Source organism: Scomber scombrus, chromosome 7 (genome assembly GCF_963691925.1).
Source record: "Scomber scombrus chromosome 7, fScoSco1.1, whole genome shotgun sequence".
Lineage (NCBI taxonomy): Eukaryota > Metazoa > Chordata > Actinopteri > Scombriformes > Scombridae > Scomber > Scomber scombrus.
The window spans coordinates 4811543-4833151 of NC_084976.1; the positions used below are offsets into that span (position 1 = coordinate 4811543).

Here is a 21609-nt window from a genome sequence, read left to right on the forward strand (position 1 = left end):
AACTTATGTTTTATGCATTTCATTACTTTGCAGGGATGAGTGAGTCATTTGCTCCTGGCTCACGAGGATCTTTGCCAAAGACTCTTTAACAAAAAACACAGCGAGAGAGGAAGAGTAACCTGAGTCTGACCTTTTACAGTGCCGCTTTAACAGACTGGAAGAATCAGCAGATTTTGGTTGATGGAGGTTAAAACCTCATCTGTAGCTCACCAGAGACTTCTCTCAGCACATGAAAGAAAAGGAAAGTAGTGATTGCAGAACAGGTCTTTTTAAAAAAAAAGTGGTAAACTGGCCGTGGTGGAGCGGCAGCAGCTGGACTGAAAACACAGCTGCACAAAGTGGTCAGTTCCTATTTTTCGGCTCCTTTGAGAGAGAAGTCGGGACCTGTTTTTCCAGCACCGATGGCACTGTTTCATCTGATTAAAGGGACACGGCGACAATTTTACAAGATGATTTTACTCGTGATGAGGAGTTCACTTAACCTGTGAGAACAGATGTTTAATACAGTCTGGGGCTCTTGAGGAGCTTTGTTAAGTCAGAGGAAATAACCCTGATCTGATAATGTCTTCAGGGTGTAAATGTGACAATCTTTCACATCTCTACCGTCCATCCTGTATGACATGAACGTGGCATAAAAGTCATCTTAGCATCAGCTGATATAACTGTGACCATTATCCTTTTTCTTTTTTTTTTTCATCAGTCTTCTCAAAGCCTTCCAATTTAATGGAAGTAAGTTATTGAATGAGTGGAGTAGCCTTTAGATGATGACTGTTACTATCCAGTTCAACAGGTTTCTGTGAGCTGGTCTTACTCACACTATCTGATGACCTGTTCAACACTTAACTGCCTTATGATTGGTTATAATGTAAGTGTGTGTGTGTTTGTGTGCATGTGTGTGTTTTTGCTGTTAGTAGACAAATAAGACCACCTTAACCAGTCAAATATTTGGACAGACTTCCTCATACAATGGGACGGTGTGTCCAAACTTTTGACTGGTTAAGGTGGTATTTTAAAGCATTTAACAAAGTCAATCGCTAAGAAAACATTTGTTTAACCTCAGATTAACCGATTATTAGTAGATAATATTATCATTATAATTGGAGGTTGTGTTGGATGCAAGCCTGCATTAGTACCCCCAGTGGCCCCTCTGGGGCCCCAGCGCATGTCCCCTAAACAACTTTTTAACATTTTTTAATTTTGATTGGATAACGCTGCTGTTGGGCAGAAACCTTGTAACTCCATATTTTGTTTTGGACATGTTTTTTTTAGATAGTGATCATAATTATCAACATAAAAAAATGGGTCAAATCATGTGTTGTATTTCTGTGGAGCCCTCCCATCATTGAGGGGGCCCCTTTCTGCTCAAGGGCCCAGATTGCACATATGGTAGATCTGGCCACGGTTAAATGAGAGTATGAAATTAGTGTCACTGTTAATTGTTTTCATTAATCCATCTTCAGACAGGATTTACCATGATGTCTCAGTGTGGTGTAGAAATCCAGGATGAACTACTGTATCATACGGAGCAAATATGTTCTGTCTTCTTGTATCGTCCATTTTTATTCTTCTCATTAGCTCCTTCTGCACTTTCTCATGTTTAATTTACCACATTCCAACACATTACTTGTCACTGTATCCCTCCCTTTCAGGCCTGAACCCGCAGCACCCAGCAACGGAGGCCAACAAGTGCCCAAGAAGATGCCGCCGTGCGCCTTTAAAATCCCACTCACGTTACTTGGCAGCATCAGCGAAAAGAGATAAAAAGGTGAGTGGCACCAACTCACAGTAATCACATTACACAAAACACTTAATCATCTATATAACACTAAAGGAGTAATGATAAAAAAAACTAGAGGGAGAGCACCACCAGAGTAATCACTTTTAAAGTTTTATTCATTACGCTGCAGTTTGACTACAGCATAAGTACAAGCATAAAATCTTTGACTACAACAGCACTTAGAGCAACATTTTTTGATTTTTTTTCTTCTTTTCTGTAAAAGTATTGCAATAACAGACCTTAGGCCTAAAACCTATTACATCACAATTGCTTAAATAAAAAGAGGCAAAAAATACACAACAATTTTTACCTCTGTGTTTTTTTTGTTGATATATATATATACTGTACGCTCGCTTTTGAATACAGTCATATATAGATCGAGGTTTCAGCACAGAGGGGAGGGGGGGGGGGGGGGGGTGGGAACGAGAAGGATTTGTTTTTGTAAATAAAGCAAAACCGATGTTACAAAAAACCAATGATGGAAGCAGTCCTATGGTAACTGTCAAGACAGAGAATACCAAACTGTTTGAGACGTTATCGTTGTTGTTATTATTATTATTATTATTATCATCAGTATTATTAAAATCTTGGAACGATAAAAACAGCTACTTTGTTGTCAGCAGTTGAGTACAGACTTCTGATAAGTGGAAAGAGGGAGCGCGCTGCAAGGGGAGAAAATTCAATCAAAATTAAAATAATAATAAAAAAATAAAAAAATCAATCTGAGCCCAAGTTAGTTTTTCAAGCTAGTGCAGGAAAACGGAAAAAAAGAGAAAAAAAGGTGTATTAAGAAGGAGAGCCGAGCGGCGCTCCAGCCAGAGTTACAATAGAGACTTTTTTCCCAAATGAAAAACTACACAACTGCCACTTATTTGGTGCTTTTGAAGAGAAAACAATGGCACGTTGCTATGTACATCGTCTATAGATAAGAATGAACATGCTCTGCGGTTATTGTACAGTGGAGTTTGACAGTAGTTTACCAGTACATACTGTAAATAAATGACTGACTCGTTTCAGTATACTGTGACACGTGTAACATTGTAATGTAGAATGTAAAAAAAAAAAAAGATGATAAAAAGAGAGAAAAGTTAAATGACAAGTTAAACAGCGTTTTTTTTTTTTTTTTTTTAACTTTTCACGCTGGTTCCCAACAAAAACAAATCGTAAAAAAAAGCAGTTTTTCTTTCGTGTTTTTCCTGTTTGACAATCGTGATCAGAAGACGATGATCCTGAAATGCTTTAACCAGAAACCTAACATCAAGCCGGATCTATAGCAGTGCTGAGTGTGCTCCACAGTTTCATAACTTTGGCAGATATTAAAAAAAAAAAAATAAAAAAAAAAAAAATAAACTACAGCTGAAATCAACAAAAAATAAAAATGTGGTAAAGATGGATGAGTTACGTTAATTCTCTTGTTATTTTCCCCGGAAGTGCTGACGGCTCTCGTGTGCAGCGGTCACCGTGCGACGCGTCTCCCGACTTAGACAGCTTCTGCTTTTAAAAATGTTTTTTTTTTTTTGTGTTCCAACAATTTACAAAAAGTTAAAAGATGACGTTCAACCTGGGGGACGGGGGGGTGGAAGAGGATGGGGGAGGGGCGGGCTGAAATCGTGGCATAAAAACACCAACTGATGTGTATGCGTGTGTGTGTGTGATATATGTTTCTCGTAAAAGATCTGTGTAATAGAACTATACATTTGTTAGTCGATCGTGGTCGAAATGGAAAACCACCAAGCCAGTACCCAAATGATGGCAAGCACTGTGAAAGGTTGGTCTTAGAAGAGAAATCCAATAAACAAGTGAATAATATCTTTTCTCAACAACTTCCTTAATCCAGAGGTTATCTCATCCTTATCATAACAGACTAGTATTTATAGCAAAATATTATAAGTAGTAATTTGTATTTGTGTTGCAACCATATTCTAAGCATACTTTGCAAACCATGTTTTTCTCATAAAAAAAAGACAAAGCACGTTTTTTTTTAACTGTAGGCATTTACAAATTTGATGCTGCCTTCTTAAAATTCTTATATTGTCTATACATTATATTACATTATTCACAACATTTTTTTGTGGTTTCTACCCATTGGGTAGGATATGTGCATAATATATTCAAGTTATATACAGCACCTTACAAACAAACATAAAGAAAGACAGACTACTGAAAAAAGCACCGTTGGAAGTGAGGCACAACGAAGGTGGGAGCTTTTTGAGTGCAAGTGGGTTCCTATGTCTGCTCCACACGTGGGGTCGAATTACTGGTCGAAACGGCTTCAGGTGCTTCGCCGGGGGGGGGGGGGGGGGGGGGGGGGGGACCACCTTCCCGTCTGGCGCAATGGAAAGCGAACAGACGGGCGTGTGACCGACGTTTGAGCTCGTTAAAAGTTAACGCCGAGCTAAAAATGTTCAAGGCTGAGCTGAAATCGCCAAATTTACAGTTTCACGCAGACTTTGTGTCAAATGTGGTTTTGTCCTCTTCATTGCAGAGGATCAGATTCGGTTTGCAATGAAAAGAAAAGAGCTCGTTCCTACTGGGAAATCATATGTAAAGTCCGTCTACTGGTTTAGGACAGCAGGCATCATCTTCAGCAGCCTTTTTGTCACACCGTCTTCCGTTCCCTTACTGCCAGACGAGGCGGTCGAGCCGAGGTAAAGCACCCGTAAAGGATTTCAAGCAGCAGTTGGACTGAGGTGTGGTCTGCTCAAACATGAACATTAGGCACCTTATTTACTCACATAATAGTAACATGCAAACCTCCTTGTAGAAAACATAAAATTCATCTTTATATCCTCCATTTACAAGCTATGACTGCGCAGACAGAACAAGCCGAGAAAACAACGGAAAGAAGGAAGGAAACAAAAAAAAAAGAAAAAAAAAAAAGAGGAAAGATGTGGGTTCCAAGCAGGTTCTTGCAGTCAAAGGCCCAAAGTGTTGGGACGAGTCTTTCCAGCAGCTGACTCATCCCCGCCTCTCCCGAGTTCTGTGTGTAACTGAAGGTTAATGCTGCAGACTACTTATAGACTGTTATGGGTCAATAAAAATTACACGCGGATCAATATTTGTCTTAACACTTGTGCTTTTGACTGCATAAGGGGGTCGAATTCTCTCCTTTAAGTTTTGGATGAGTTGAGGGGACATGATGGACAGAAGGACAGAGGACTGAAGGCAGGGTGAAGGGTGAGGGGAGCATGAGAAGCAGCAGTAGCAACAATAGTAGCAGTAGCAGCAACAGCAATAGCAGCAGCGATGTAATAACACACACACACACACACACACACACACACAACTGTAGAGCCAACACGGACACACGACTGGGGACACATGCATACATTCAAACACGCAGCTTTAGACACTGATGCTAGAACAGAATGTGAAGGCTTTTCCTTCAAACGGACCAAAAACTCCCCTGAAAGACTGACTGGCGCGCTGCCGCTTTTGGTCTTTTTGTCGGATTTGTAAGAAAAAAAAAACAAAAAAATGAATCTCAAGTTTCTGAAAGGTAAAGCAAAACGGTTGTCCAATGATTTTTTGTTGTTGTTTTGTGAGATTTTGCTCAAACTGTCTAACCACCATCAATAATCTGTATGTATTCTATTTAGTTAGCATTGCACTGAGAGACAATAATGACCATGGACAGCACACTCAAAAAGAAAGAGTTTTAGTGGGCATACTGACTTCTTTTTTTTTTGAGTGTGCTTAATTTTGCCACTTTTCCAGTGTGAATGCACTGCAGTACATACTCAAAAAACCTGCTTAGAATTAGTATGGCAGTATGGACTGAGGACACAGGAGGTGAATCTACAATATCTCAATGATGGGAACAGTTTTTTTAGTGAGACCCTCGCCTCGTGCAGCTTTAATGGGACCTGTGAGGTGGACTGTAGCGTGCGCTTTCTTTCAGCTTTTTAAATGATGAGGTCGCTTCTGCACCACGATAATAACCATCATGCATCTGGCTTTTTTTAGTTTTTAAAGACACGCTACACTGAATTCCAATGAAAGCTTAATTAATGATGTGTTAATATGGACAGTGCCACAGTATTATGTCCTTGAATCTCGAAACTCAGACAAAGCAGTCGACTAACAATCACTCGGATACGCACAGGTGTGGACACATGCGCACACACACAAACACACACACAACGCTCCTGCAGGAGCATTAAGTGCTTTTCTGTGTTGTTAAAAGGTCTAACCAACACACACACACACACACACACACACACACACACACACACACATTCACGCACACATAGCGAAGAGAGAACTGCACTAGCACACACAGCCAAACAAGGACTCCACTCCAGTCTCCACTTTAAAGGGCTTGGCGGACTCTGCATCATTTGAACGCACTTTTTCTGCACATGGATGTGGAAGGAGGGACGATTAACAGCGTTTAGCAAAGACACTGTTAGAAAGCTGGGATGTGGAGGAGGGGGGTGGTGGTGGAAGGGAGGGGGCACTGGCATTTGAACACAAAAGATAAGAGAGAGACAGAGAAAGCACAAGAGCAGAGGAGAAGGCAACAATGAGCAGAGAAAAAGGCTAGATTTTTCCAAAAAAGGTTTTTTTTTGTGTGTTTGTTTTCCTTTTACAAAAAAAGGACCCTCCATAGCCCTTTGACTTCAACCGCAGACAGTTTTTTTTTTCTTGGTTAAAACCTGATCGCTGTGCTGGCAAACGCAGACAGGAATCTTCACTTTGTGTCGTCTTGTTGTTGTTTTTTGTGTGTTTTTTTTTTTTAAAGAGACGTGAAGACAGAGAGCTGAGCCTTTTCTTTTTTCTTTTTCCCCGTTTTGTGTTTTCCGTTGTCATGGGCAGGCGGCGGTGGTGGCCGCGGCGGGGGGTTCGAGTTCAGTGTGGCTGTTGGCAGAATGCACCGTGCATGTCGAGATGAGCGGAGAGAGGATAGGAGGGGGGGGGGGAGGGGTGGAGGTGGGAGGAAGTGTCAGGTGCTCAGAGGTCGGGGACAGAGTTGAGAGGGGGGGGGGGGGGGGGGGGGGGGGGATCTGCTGCGACTGCTGCTGCTGCTGGGTGGACAGTTAAGATATGTTTCGCTTTTTTTTTTCTTCTTTAAATGGAGTTATGGGGTTATTCTTGAGTGAACTTGATATCCGAGCAGCTGGCCAGATCCCCTCCACCCCCCCACCCACAATTGTTAGTAATGACATGCTGGATCTTGCCAAGCAGCTCTCTCATCTTTGTGAGGGACTTACTCTGGTTTGAGAAACATTGTTAAAGCCAGAGGAAGAAGAAGAAGGAAAACTTGTCCGCACCGGCAGCCCCGGTCGCAGCACAACCCCCCCCCCCCCCTCCCCCCATCCCCATCCCCATCCCCACTCCTGCTAGGCTGAGGTGTACACAGATGTGAAGCAGTACAAGGTTATTCTCTTACTAAGTCTCACTGTGCCTGTGGTGAAAAGCAGACAGAGATGTCGTAGGCTGGGTACGAGTATTTCTTGCGGTTTTTCAAAAAAGGAAGGACATAAGCTTATAATACTTTTTTTTTTTCTCTTTTTTTTCTCTTTTCGCTCCCAACTGTTTAAACAACTTCGGAGCCAAAGTTAAGTCAGTCAAGTCCATTCATGAAAAAGGACACCGAAAAAATAAAGAAAAAAAAACAACAAAACAAAACAAAACAAAAAAACAACATCGTCAACATTTTCATCATCTCATAGCATCATTTCCCTCTTCTCTTTTACAACAAAAAAATAGTGCAACTTTTAGATAACTTTTTCTTTTTTGTGTTTTGAATGTTAGAACAAGTGTTTTTTTTGTTTTTTTTTCTCTCCTCTCCCCCCTTTTGTTTTGCTTCCTCGTGAACCTTGGCACTAAGATTTGGGTTTTTGTGAGTCTCTTGTTTTTTTTTGTCGTGTTCTCTGTTTTTTAAAGTCCTTGATTCTCAGTTCTCGCTTTGTGCACAGATCCCGGTCCGAAAAAGAAGAAGAAACAAATAAAAAAAAAAGAAACATTTAAAAAAAAGAATAAGAAAAAAATAATCATCCTCAGTTCGGTGGGAGACAAAGTCGTCACCCGAGGTGGAGGAAGAAGGGGGAGGTTGGACAAAAAAGTTTCAATCTGTGCTAGCAGTACGTTTTTGTTTTTTTTCCTCAAATGAATGAAAAACAAAAAAAACCTCCACGCAGTGCATACATCCTGCCCCCAGCAGTGCTAGCTGTTTGAGTTCCTAACATCGGAAAGAAACAGGAAACGGAAATGAAATCGACGCTTGGTTCCTCTCTTTCCTTGTTTTGTTGTAGCTAAGGTTGATATTTATTTGTGCATGGGAGTGTGGAGAGAGGACATGAGAGACAGAGAGAGAGCGATAGAGAGACCGCTGATTACAGGTGATCAGTGGACAGGAGGAGAAGAGACAAGAAGAGGAGAGGCAGTTCTCAGTCTTTGGGGGGAGGGGGTGGGCAGCCCCCACCTGCCCTTTTTCTTCACACCAGGTCCTCCGGTTGGCCGTCCTTGGCCTTGGCAGGTACTATTGTGCTTTCTGATTGGCTCTGCTGCTGGATCGTCCTGCTCCCCGGCCCCCCCACCCTCTGGTTATTGCTGTGCTGGTGTAGAAAGAATGCTGAGCCGGGGTAGTGGCCCATCACCTCGCTGTACGCCGGCGGGGGGCCCTCCATGCGCCCGTGGCTGCTGGAGTTGGCCGCGCTGATGCCCGAGTTACTGCTCGGCGGTCTCGGACCGCCTCCTCCCATGCCTCCCCCTCCTCCCCCCACCCCTCCCAGGCTACCGCCTCCCCCCATGTCGATCAAGTCACTGTCGTAGATGGTCCTGTTGGGCGGCGCCCTCACTGACTCGCGGTTGAGCTCCATCTGCTGCTCGGGGTCGCGAAGCTGCAGCGTGCAGGGCCCCTGGTACGGCGGGGGCTCCTCGCCGTCCGACAGCGAGATGGTGGGCGGCAGGTCGATCTGGTGCTGCAGGTAGGGGTAGGTGGGCTGGAAGCGGCTGAAGCGGTCGCGCTGCATGAAGGAGGGAGCAGTGAAGCGATCCCTGGCCTGGGGAGCGTATAATACCTGAGAGGAAGACACAGATGGAGGGAGAGGAAAAAGGTGGGAGGAGGGATTAAAGGGATATTGGGAGGAGGAAGGAGAAAGGGAGGAGAGAGGAAGAGAGGATGAAGGAGATGGAAAGAAAGGAGGAGGAGGAGAAAAGATACAAGAATGTCAGTTGGCATCAACAGACAATCTGGCTGAAAACTAAATTACAACTGATGTCAAAATGTTTTACAATATTTCAAATACATAAAAAATGACAGAAAATAGGAAATATTCACATGTATGTGTCCTAAGAACTACAGTCTACTGTACTACATCAGTCACAACTCTTTAAATGTAAGACGTTTTGTACATTTTTAATCACAATTTGTTTGGAATGTGTCACTTTGTAAAATTGGAGCATAATGTAGTTAAAATGTCAGAAGAAATGAACATAATGTTGTGTAACAAACATTTCTGAATCATATTAAATATCTCATAACCCCCAAGATTTATCTTTGTCCCAACCAAGCCCCAAAGACCAACGCTGGGCTCTGAGGTGATTTCAGCAGAGTGGCTACAGTCAGAACTGCACGTCATGTGACTCTCAATGGCCCAATCATTAGAAAAGAAACCGCTAGAAAACAACAAATATTTATATATTTTTTTCTGAGTGTTGAACAGTTGGTAATGACTATTGGTACAATCACAACTTGTGCCATTAACTTTCAACTTAGAATAAATGACGCACATTCTTAGAGCACAATATGTTGAGTTTCTTAAAGGATAGATTCACAATTTTTCAAGTCAGTCAGGTGTCCATATGATCAGTGAAAGAGGTTTTCCTCTCTGTAATCACTCCTCCTGTTCATACTGACTATTAAAAGATCTCCTTCAAATATGTTTTCAATGGAAGTGATGGAGGACTAAACCCACAGTGTGTCCACACACTCATTTAAAAGTAGATGATCAGCTTCTATTCAGCTTCGTCAGTCTGAGTTAGTCATATCAAGTGATATCTGACACATTTACAGTCTTTATAGCATCACATTCCCTCTTAGTGTTTCCCTGTTGAGCTGTGGTGGAAGTATAGTAAAAGTTGAAAGATATCTACATGATTTGACTCATTTGGACGACTGAAGCTTCATATTAGCTTCAGAACAACTTTTTCATATATTTTTTAGGAGAAATGACTTTGGCAAGAAAAACTATTTCAACATTTATTTGGTCTCCTGACTGTTGCTTTAAGAAAGAATTTAAATTGTGTACCCGTCCTGTAATACATCTAGGATTTTGACATTGATTCCGGTGGAGTACACTGCATATATTTCATCCTGCGAGTCGAACTGAATCCAGTGAAGCACTCGACTCGAGTGAATGATGTTGCCGTGGCCCACACGACTGCACCACCAATTAGTTATTTAAGGCATCGGAGTTTAATTACAGTAAAAATAAAAGGGAAGAAGAAGAATCTCCCGCAACAGCAACAACAGTGGAAAAAGCGTCGGCTTCGTCCTCTGTCGGCTTTTTGTCTGAGGATCTTCACCTCAATTAGCTCTTCAGACTGTGGCCCGCGTGATCCACTACTTCATTTCTCACATTTCCCGTCCAATTCGACACATTTCTAGTGTGGCGAGTCATTATCAGAGGGAACCCATTTCAATTAGTGACTGCGGCTCTAATAGTCCACCCCCACTGACTAGGCAGTCTGGATGGAGAGTTCAGACTGGGGAGAGAAAAAAACCCAGAAAAAACCTGGGGGGGGGGGGTTGGGGGGGATCATGGCAATTGAAATGGAGAGAGACAGAAAGGATTAAAAAGAAAAGCTACTGAGATAAGAGAAGGAGAAAGGAGAGAGGAAGAAAGAGCTGTAGAGATAAACGGAGGGGAGAGGGGGAGAGAGAGAGAGAGAGAGAGAGAGATGAAATGGAGAGAACTATAGAGCCAGACAGATTGAGAGACAGACAGAGGGGAGGGGAGAGAAAAGGTGTATAGCTGATGGAGGGAGCAGAGCACGGCAGAGCAGGGCAGCTCTCAGACGGCTGTCTAGACAGTGTCAGGGGAGGTGTTGCTGATTAATGACGCACCAAAAACCATCCACCCCCCCTGCCACACACACACACACACACACACGCACAGCCTCCTTTCCCTGCATCTATCAGCCACCCACACTCTCTGGCTGCGTCTCCCTCTGTGTTTGTCTCCGTGGCCTTTTCCACTTTTCTGCAGGTCTCTCAGGTCTTGCTTTGACGTTGACACCGTGTTTTTACCTCCTGCTCCTCATCCTCTGACTCCCCTTCACTTGCCATCTAGTCTCTCCATCCGCCCCTCGCCACTCTTCCTCTTTCTTCCTCTCTTTTATTCGTTGTTTACATGTAAAGCTTTTAGCTGCAGGTGTACTCTGAACCGAACCGGCAGCGGTGAGTCGGCGTAGGTGTGAGGTCACCAAGTGAGTCCAGAAACTTATCAATACTATCTAAATTTCCCGCTATCCCCCCTCTGATTGTGAAAGCTCCTCCTGGCGCAGTCAGCATTAAACAAACACATCAGCAGTCTCAGTGAGTATATAACTGCCATTTGTCGTTCTGTATTCGCGAGCCAAATTAGATTTTCTTTGGAGAATCGGTGCCAGGCGTTCCCCCGGCACGACTTACGAGCTTTCAATTCCTGGATGATCAAATATTTACAAGCAACCAAACTGTAAATGTCAAGATCTCTGTGCCTTAATGGTACTGCTGTAACAACAGAACAATTATACATGGGCCAGTACTGAAAAAAAGAGCAGACTAGGATTTAAATGAGAGCGGAGATGAGACAAGGTAAATAACTGTCCCCAACCATAATGGCAGTCTGTGTTTTTACACAAGTGTAGCCCCCAATCCCCACTATTATACTATTATATTATCATTATATCAGTGGTATAAAATGATCTTCAAATGACAATAATATTTTTTATCGAGATTATTTCTGAGACTATATCGTCCAACAAAAGTAATTATCGTTCTGAGTCATAGTTTCTTTCTCTCACTTTCAAATGTGCTTCTAAATAAGTGGGTTTTTTTGCACTGTGACCTCAGTCTGAACAGTCACTTTGTATCGACATTTGTCACAATGCTGCTCTGGCAGGGGTCACTCTGTCAAAATTCGTCTCTCTTTCTCCTCATCCTCATTATCATCTGCTCTTGTATTTGCTGGCTTCCACTGCACATCAACTTATAAACACAAATGTAACACTGACTACAGTGGCCTCCTTGTTTACTTCCATATGACAGCGTGCAGCCGTGCCGATGTCTGTTATTATTCTTTTTGCACGTGTGGGTCGGTTCAGGACAAACTGGAATCTGATATTGGCCACTTTAGCCAAAAAAAAAAAAATCCGGCTTGCATTGTGAATGTAGCTTAAAGTAATTTGAGCTTTTTCACTACCAAACAGAAACCCAGCACCAGAATCCCAAATCAGATTTGGCAGGAATTCTGCTGGATTGCTTTACGGCACCAAGAGTTAATTTGTTATATGGCACAAAACAAGAAGTAGCAGCAGCTTTCAGCACTAATGGATCTCAGCTTTTCCTGCAGTAGCACATAGTTAGCTGAGTAACAACCAAAGGTAAAATAATTCCTTACAAGTTGAACATTTTCAGTAAAGCTACAGACACACAGGAAGAACACAGAAGTAATGGTGATATCATCTTGTCTATGTTAATCACCCCAAGGCTACATGATTATTTGACTATACTGAAAAATATGGCGACACATCATCTTTGAAAAGAAACTTTCAGTATAGTAGTTAACATAAGAGCTGACAGACAATAGTTTTATTGGATATTGTCTATTTAGAACAGGTGTTTTCAGCAGATCTGGGTTACCACGAACACTCACAGCTCTTTGGAAACTGTTTCAATTCAGAAGGAGGTCAAAGCAAAGGCTTGAAAATAAACAGATTTAATAGAATTATCATCATTGTGAATCTCTTCCCAACTAAAAAACTTACTCTCACTGAAACAGCTACAACATCTGGCCAAAAACACAACTTTTAAGAAATAAGCACATCTGTGACAGCAAATGTCATGCTGCGACGTATCAAAAGAATAATGACCACATTTATCATTATTCAGCTCCAGTATAGGTGCCATTTTATTGTGACATAGATTTTAGATTGTATTGAGCAGCTCTGTTTAACGCTTTAGAAGAAATCTTTAGGCTCGCAAGCTGTCGATCATTTTCTTGATTAATAATTTGGTCTATAAATCATCAGAAAAACACTAAAAACTGATGATCAGAATATCCTACAGCAGTCTTATTTTGTCCAACTGAACGTCTAGAATCTGAAAATATTCATATTAAGACCAAGGTTAGACCAAGAAAGCAGCAAATGATCATATTTGAAAGCCTGGAATCAGCAAATGTTTGTCATTTTTGCTTGATCAGGATTTGTTGAGTATTTGCCGAATAATTATCTTTTGAATCGATTGGTGGTTGTACCTCTACTTGTAACATAGTAGACAGTTTGCTGTTAAACAACCTTGTAGACGCATCTTCTTTAACACACTCTTAATGTATTTTTCTAGCTGTAACAGTCTCGAGAGTCATCGAGGTTGTAAATACTAAACGTAGCCTTGCTCAGTCTGCCTCCTCGCAGCTGAATAAGACTCAGCTGTGAGTATAATAGGTTTCAGTGTGGTGGAGGTGGTGGTGGTCTTACCTCCGAGGCACCTTGTCGAGAGCCACTGTCTGAAGGCCACAGGCAGCCATCCTACACAATGAGACAAAACAAGAGGAGGAAAAAGTGAGATTTTAAAGTTCCCCGGTGGCTTGAAGAAGGCTGTAAAGCAGGTTTATACCTGAGCTACCGTATTTCTTTAATGCTGGCAAAGTGATCAGTTATCTTGTTTCACATTAACATGTATTAGACAATGTGACAGATTCACAGCTGCTTTGAAATACCACAATCGCTGCTGCCTTTTAGAGATGTTTTTTTTGATGTGCGCTTTTAAAGAGAAGCCATTACGTCGCCATTACAACAATATATTAAAAAAAAATAGGAAGGAAAGAAAGGGAAAAACACCCCAAAAAATAACAACTTAACGAGGATACAAAAGATGAAACGCCTGATGGCTTCAGAACCTGAAATCCTGGCCTTGTTTGAAGGGGGCGAGGACCACAAGAATAATAAGAAAGCGGCTTCCCGTATTAGAAACAGTCAGGATAAAACAACTGTCAAATAATTGCAGTTTCTCCTTTGTCTACATTTGACTTCAGGATGTTTTCTTAAGACGGCACAGTCAACAAAAGTTTAGTAAGGAAAAAAAAACATGAAAAACAGGAAGAACGCACATAAAAATCCTGTTTATTCATGTTGTCTGTTAGGGGAGCGAAAGGCCGTTGGCTATTCTTCTAAATTGCGCTTTCTCTGCTGCCGGCCCTTTCTGATGTTACATTCACAGCACTTTTTTTTGCTTTGTGTCTGCTTTTGTTTGCATAATGTTTGCTTTGATTGGACGGTACAGAGCAGTAAATGACAGATATATAGATATATATATATATTTTTAAAAAAAAGGGGGAGATGAATTTAAATAATCCGTAACAGGACGAACATTTGTGTGCGGAAACATCTGCATGAATCATATTCAGTGGGCGCAATAGAGCGGCGTGCATATGCAAGTGTCTGTGCGTGTGTATGTATGTGTGTGTGTGTGTTTGTCCCAGTGTGTCGACATGTCAGTATGGGGGCAGAGCCGCCGCTGTCTAGACAGCGCTGTAGTGAATTAAACATCAAGGCCTGACAGAGTCTGGCTCTGAAGAAACCAATTCAGCAAGTTCACCTAACAGACTGGAGTGAAGCTGTTACCTCAGTTGAAACTGGGACAGAGACTCCGACAGGGATAAAAGGATTCATTTAGCTCAGCGCAGCTTTACTGGGAACAAACTGGTGAGCTATGTTTGTCCCCGCTTCAGAAATGAAAAATGAAGAAATGTACTGTCACAAAAGACGTAAGCGACAGGGACAGCAAATGAGAAGAGATGCAGAGACAGACAGACACACACACACACGCTTTTTCCACTCAGACGGTTTAGATCGAAATGTAATTGGCAGAGATGCTGCAGAAAAGAACAGCAGAGTGAGAGCAGCTAAAAATGAGCAGACAGTATCTTTTTGTCTCACACTCACACACACACACACTCACACACACACACACACACACACACACACACACAGATGCAGAGTGATACTGACCTGCTGCAGGGCATGGTCGTGCCTGCGGGCCTGGCTCTGCCTTGTGATGAAGGACCAGGTGGAGAGCTTGTAGTGGTTGAGCAGGCAGATGATCACCACCACCATAACCGTCATCACCACGATGATGATGACGATCTGAACAAACTCCAGTTCAGCTGCACAAACACACAAAAAACAAGAGAGGAGGGGGATTAGTATGAAACACGACAATGAGACATGGGTCCATTTTAAAACATCTGTTACACCGGCACTATTTCACATATGAAACGTTGAGAGCTGTGTGGTGTGAAGCCTGGTTTAAAAAGGAGAATGAAAGGAAAATAAGCGTTCAGAAAAATTACAGTCAACTGCCTGCACCTGTGTGATGATTGTAGTGAAGCAAAAGCATCCAATTTTGTTGAAAAATCATTTTTCTTACATCCTAATAGTTGTCTTTAAGGCATTTTGATGTTTTTTAAAGCAGCTTTTAAGCCTTGATAACCAAATCTAACTCACAAACTCTTATCAAAGGTCACATTTCTATGAGCTGCAAGCACTTCAAACATGACTACATTTTCAAATTGTTTCATTTAAAAACAGTTTAAAGGCTTGAAGAGGTAGAGTTAGACGTAACCAGCCCTTACTACATTTAAAGGAAATACACATAATACCTCAGATTTATATTTAGGTAATGTTAGAGGGAAAGAGCCTTGTTCCATGACAACTAGGCAAACTCTATCTGGCGATGAAGATCATTTAATATGACTAAAAGCTCCAGCAGAGCTATTTAATGGACCTTGTGAAGAAACTGTCAACCGGCAGTCGATGTTTTTTGAGGATTTAAATGAAAATGTTTAAGATATTTAAGGAGGCATTGATTCCCTTATTGAGCACAAGTCTGTTTTAACATATGTTGACCAGCAGGGGGTAGCACAGGTCAGACTCAAAGTTACTGTCACATAGAGTATGTATGTGTTTTAAATGAGTCTGTGTGTGTGTGTGTGTGTGTGTGTGTGTGTGTGTGTGTGTGTGTGTGTGTGTGTGTGTGTGTGTGTGTGTGTGTGTGTGTGTGTGTGTGTGTGTGTGTCTGGGGGAACTCTGCAGAGAAAATGCTTCAAATCACAGAAAAGATAAGTGTTGAGAGCGTGGTGTCTGTCTCGGTGTACAGTGCTTTCTTTGTGAGGATGCTGAATAACTGCGGTGTTTCTGTCTATAACAAACAACAACAGTCACACACACACACACACACACACGCAAGTACACACACACACACACACACACACACACACACACACACACACACACACACACACACACACACACACACACACACACACACACACACACACACACACACACACACACACACACGCACATGCATCTGAGCTGATCTGGATGACCTCCCAGATCAGGGCACCACTGGGAGACACAATGATCGCTGCTTTACAGTCACGTCTGCCTCTTGTTCATTGTTACCCCCCCCCACCGCACCCTCCCTCCTCTCCTTCTCCTCCCACTCTATCTCTTTGAACCCAGTAGTCCCTTCCTCTGTCTCCTCTGTCTCTCTCTCTCTCTCTCTCTCCATCTTTCCTCTCACCCGATCCCTCCATCCTCCTCTTTGTCTCTCTCCCCCGAAAAGTCCCCTTCTTGCATTCTCTTCCTTTCTTCCTTCTATCGCTCTCGCATTCCTCGCTCACCCGCATCATTCTTTTACTGTGTTTCTTCTATCATCTCCCGCTTTCAGTTTCTCTCTTTCCCTATCTATCCCTCCTTCCTCTCTCTTTCTCTCTGAGACTCTTTTGTTGCGTGTTGCGGCTTGTTTTCAACAAGAAGTCTTGACCTTGTCCAGTCTTGGCACCCCGTCTGACCTCTGACTCACACTCTTACTCACTGCTGGACACTCACTCACTTTATATGAGTGTGTGTAGTTTGTGTCTGAGTGTGTGTGTGTGTGTGTGTGTGTGAGTGTGGCTTCTGGAAGAACAATGACACAATGTACACTCCAGCTATTCCAGCTACAATGCCTCGATTCTGGTGGACACTTTCTCCACAAAGCTCTGTGCAAAATGACAGTGTGTTACCCTCAATCCACTGGAGGGAGAAGCGGGGGGAGGGGGCAGCAGCCTTTGCCACAACAGGAGTGAAGAACAAGAAGAAACTTCACAAAAATAACTAAATGTGGAAACCCAAGGAAACCCAAGGAGAGGACCAACCTAGTCCATTAAAACCGAGCCTATCCCCAGTTAAATCCACCCCTCTTTTTTAAAAATGTGTCTGCATTATGGTAGGTTTTTAATGTAGAGCTTGAGCTGAAACCTAAACCCACCCAAACCTCCCTCTGCTCCACCGCAGCAGCCACAGGGGACGGGTGGGGTAAGCCTGAGAGGAAAGAGCGCCAACTAACAAAATAACCGCAAGGAGGTTTAAAAAAAAAAAAAAAGAGCGGCATTAACCACTGAAGAACGAGAAAAATGAAAAGACAAGCTGAGCAACTTTGTCTTTAACTTGATGACAAGTGAGGATGTGAAAAGTAAACATGTAATTAGGGTGATGGTGCAACGGCTACATAATACTACACTGAACTGCCCTTTAAAACAATGTAACTGACAAATAAACAGTGCAAGCTTTCTAATCCCAGATGGAAATGATGGCACAACCCAACCCTGTTTCTCACAATGGACATCTGATTTAGTTTTTTTAAGCTAATCGTCACAATATAAACCAGATAATGGTGGAACAGGACTGAGAGAACAAAAAGAGGACTGTGAGTGAAGATGTAGAAGCAAAAAAATTGAGTTGAATGACCCTCTGGTAACATCATCAACCACATATAAGAGGGAAGAAGAAGGAGAGTGTTCTGGAAAAAAAGCCCCTTTAGAGACTTGTAGAGCCAAATTCACCTAATAAGCCACGAGGGAGAGGGCTGAGGTGATGTTGCTTTTGTTCATGTCTGGTGACCCCCCTCAACATCACTGATTTCTAACCTTTTCGGCTTGTGCCACAACACCTTGTCACAAGTCGTATCCATCAGATTCTACAGCTGGGCGATATGGAAAATCAAATATCAACATATTTGTAACCAAATACCTCGATATCCATATTGCGATTATTTCGTAGGGATGACTATCGGTGCTTTCACCAAATATTTACACAATAAGATTTTAGATAAATAATCATCAGTAATGTGGATATAATGAGTGGGTGAATGCAAATCTTAGAACAGCCTGGTAAGTTCAGTAATGCAGCCTTTAAAAGACAATACTTGCGCCATATCACGATATTACAATACCTAAAGTCTAAGACGATATATCTATTCTCCTATCATGATATTGATTTATTGCCCAGCCCTATCAGATTCTGTCCTTTCTTTTTGCAGTTTGAAGTTATAAACCTTCAGATTTCTGTCCTGGTTCATTTGAGTATTTGTGACCTGTAGTTACAGCGAGCGCCACAAAACACAAGAGGCTATTTGAACATGAGCTCACTTCTTCTTCTATTACTCCCTGCAAGATTTGAGCCTGATCCACTGTTAAAAGATTGTTTAAAAGCCCAAAACGATGAAAAAAAACCTTTCTGTAACTGCTTCACCAGTTAAAAGCATCTAATGTGAAGCAGCTCTAATAGGAAATGTTAGGTTTGCATTAGTGGTGTGTTAATACATTTCTAATCAATGTAAAAAAAGTGAACATTAAAACATGCTGAATGTGTGTTAAAGCTATCTGAACTCCTGCCACTAACAAAGATAATGACTATATTGAAAGCTGTTAACAGAGTGTAACTGTATTGATTGTCTATGGTTTGATTTATAACTTTAAACTTTCACACGACAGAAAGCAAAGTTTTAGTAAGTAAAGTCTGAAAAGATAGGCACAATATAGTCCAGCTTCTTTTCGTTCATCATCATGTGACCACTCGGTTTGTCATGTGACCTCTCGGGAGCCGCTGCCCTACCTGAAGAGAGTACTAATGTGCTGGAGAGAAGTTTGGTTTGGCAGGGTGAAGAGAGCCTCAGCCACTACCAGCCCAGGCCTGTGCGCTCACCACAGCACAGCCACAGGGAGGGGTCTGAGGGAAGGGTTATACACACTCTGAGAACGGCATTCTGGGAAACCAAGTCAACCGAGTCCTTCTGTTAAGCCTGCCGGATAAATATCACATACTCCAGACTCAAAGCTGTCTTCCGAGCTGCAGACATGGAGGGAGGGAGGGAGGGAGGGGAGGGAGGGAGGGAGGGAGGGGGGGGGGGGGGTTTGAAGCAAAATAAAACTATGGCGGCTGCAGTTAATGGCCTCTCTTCTTCTGAGCGTAGGGGAGGAAGGAAGCCAGAGGAGGAGTCGAGAAGGGAGGAAGGAAGTGTGTCGGGAGGAGGAGGAGGAGGAGGAGAGACAGAGATTAAATAAGAGAAAAGGGAGACAGGAGGGAAGGGGAGTGAGGGGAGAGGGAGGCCTATCCTGCATCAAGCCCAGTATCCACCCAGTCCAGAGGCTCCAGAACACAGTGTACAGCACTGCCTCTCGCAGTGGCCAGAGAACAGTGTGTGCTGGCAGTCTGCATTACCAGCACCAGTCTGATGTTATTACAACAGTAATCCACTTGTCAAAACAATATCAGGCCGGCGTCTGCAGCACCCTTATTCCTTCAGCAGGCTGAATAATTTGCATTGCGAGCCAGCCGCCCTGTCCGCTTTTTCTGCTGCGGTGAGAAGAGAGACAGAGACAGAGAGAGAGACAGAGAGAGGGAGAGAGACAGAGGGAGCGAGGCCATCGAGTTTACTGAAAGCATGTGAAAGTGACCAGAAGCTGGTACTATACTACAACTGGATCCAACATCTGTACAGCTGTGGAAACACCCAAATATTCACTGAAAGTAGTATATCAGATTAATACCTGAACAACATCCATTCAAATTATACTATCAGGTCGTCTATTCAGCTTCTTTTTTAAGCTTTTAAGTATTCCTGAGTTTGCCTGAAGTCCAGCTTGATGCATTGAGTCATAATCCAAGACCTCTGTTGTTAAATGTCAGCCAGTTTTTATGAATGAGGAAGTGAATCTTGTGTAGAAAAGCTGAAATAACAGGAGCTTTTGCTAGAGGCTAGTGCCGAGTTGCACTCAAGTTTCTGGCAATGCAATATGACACTTAATTGAAGCCCTGAGTGTTTATTTTCATTATCGATTAATCCGCCAATTATTTTATTGGTTAATTTAGGCAGCAAGATGTGTTGAAAAAATGGGGAAAATGGCTGTTTGGCAGTTCCTAAAGGCCACAGTGATGTTTTCAGTTAGCCTATTTTGTCCAATGAGCAAAATATACTTAAATATATTCAATTTACTGTCATATGATAAAGACAAAAAAAACAACTCTTCATATTTGAGCGGCTGGATGAAGAGAATTTGTGGCATTTCTGTTTGAAAAATGACTGAAATCTTAAAATATCTAAAACAATCCTCATTTTTGAAAACTTAATTTTCTCTAACATCTTTTTAATTTCTTGTCTTTTCTGGCTGCTTTTATTTTGACAGCCAACAGTAGACAGGTGACAGGAAATGAAGGGCGAGAGAAGAGGGCTCCACAGCCAGATTCAAACCCCACAATACAGGCTTTCAGCACTGACAGTTATTGATAATGTGTGTCATGGACACCCAGCAGCCACAGCAGCAGCTCTGTCCAATTCAAAAAGAGCCAAACAGCACAGAGAGAGATAGAGAGTGAGTGCACACACACACACTGACCCAATGACGGCCCTTTGACCTTTTTGTGTGTGTGTGTGCGCGTGCGACCGTGTGTGTGTGTGTGTGTGTGTGTGTGTGTGTGTGTGTGTGTGTGAGAGTGTGTGTGTGAGAGAGTGAGTGAGTGAGTGAGAGGCCAATGAGAGGTCAGACAGTTCAGCTGACCTGCCAGTGAAAAGAAGCTGTCAGACACACAGCAGACAAACAGACACACATCAGCAGCCACTATCACAGCACTGCACACTGTCTGAGGGGACACACACTAACACACACCTCAGATCATCACAGCTAGTTAATTACATGCACCTCAAAGGATTAGTTCACACATATACGAATACGGATACTTATATGTACCTAAATGTGGAATTCAGTAACCCTGCATTAATATATATATATATATATATATATAAAAAGGGTTTTCATTATATTTATATTCTTATCAGACTCATAACATAGTCTGAGCTCCACACTAACTTTTAAAAAGGTAGAGGCACCATAAAATATTCTGATTCTTTTTCATTGGCTCCAAACATCTCTACTGGATAACAAACAGCCCCTCTGTAAACATGCTGACAGGCTGTTAGGTGAATTATCCACACTAATGGGAACACTGTAAAGAGATATCACTGCTACAAACTCAACTCCATTCACGTCCATTGGATAAGCAGAGACTGCAGTAATGTCAGAGGCAGATTATCTACAAACTTGGACAAATAAAACCTAAAACTGTCTGCACGGTGAGATAAAGCTTGGAGGGGGGGAGATGAGATATGCAGTCAATATGGGTGAACTGCTCCTTTAAATTGGCAGCAGAAATAACAAGAGGAGTGCTTTTTTTTCCTTTTTTTCTCTATGACTGGCAGAGACAGACACATACAGTATGTTATTACTGCAATAAAAAGT

At 42.4% G+C, this 21609-nt stretch overlaps 1 protein-coding gene across 2 annotated transcripts in view; it reads right to left on the reverse strand.

Moving 5' to 3' along the window:
• Positions 1–7182: 7182 nt before the first annotated feature.
• ldlrad4b (low density lipoprotein receptor class A domain containing 4b) overlaps positions 7183–21609 on the reverse strand; it is a 129800-nt gene continuing 115373 nt past the window's right edge. For both annotated transcript variants that reach the window (XM_062422583.1, XM_062422584.1), the window contains 3 exons: positions 14999–15153; positions 13466–13516; positions 7183–8802 (listed from right to left, as the gene is read on the reverse strand). In XM_062422583.1, coding sequence (XP_062278567.1) covers positions 8218–8802; positions 13466–13516; positions 14999–15153 — 791 coding nt within the window. In that variant the 3' untranslated portion in view covers positions 7183–8217. The remainder of the gene's footprint in view (positions 8803–13465; positions 13517–14998; positions 15154–21609) is intronic.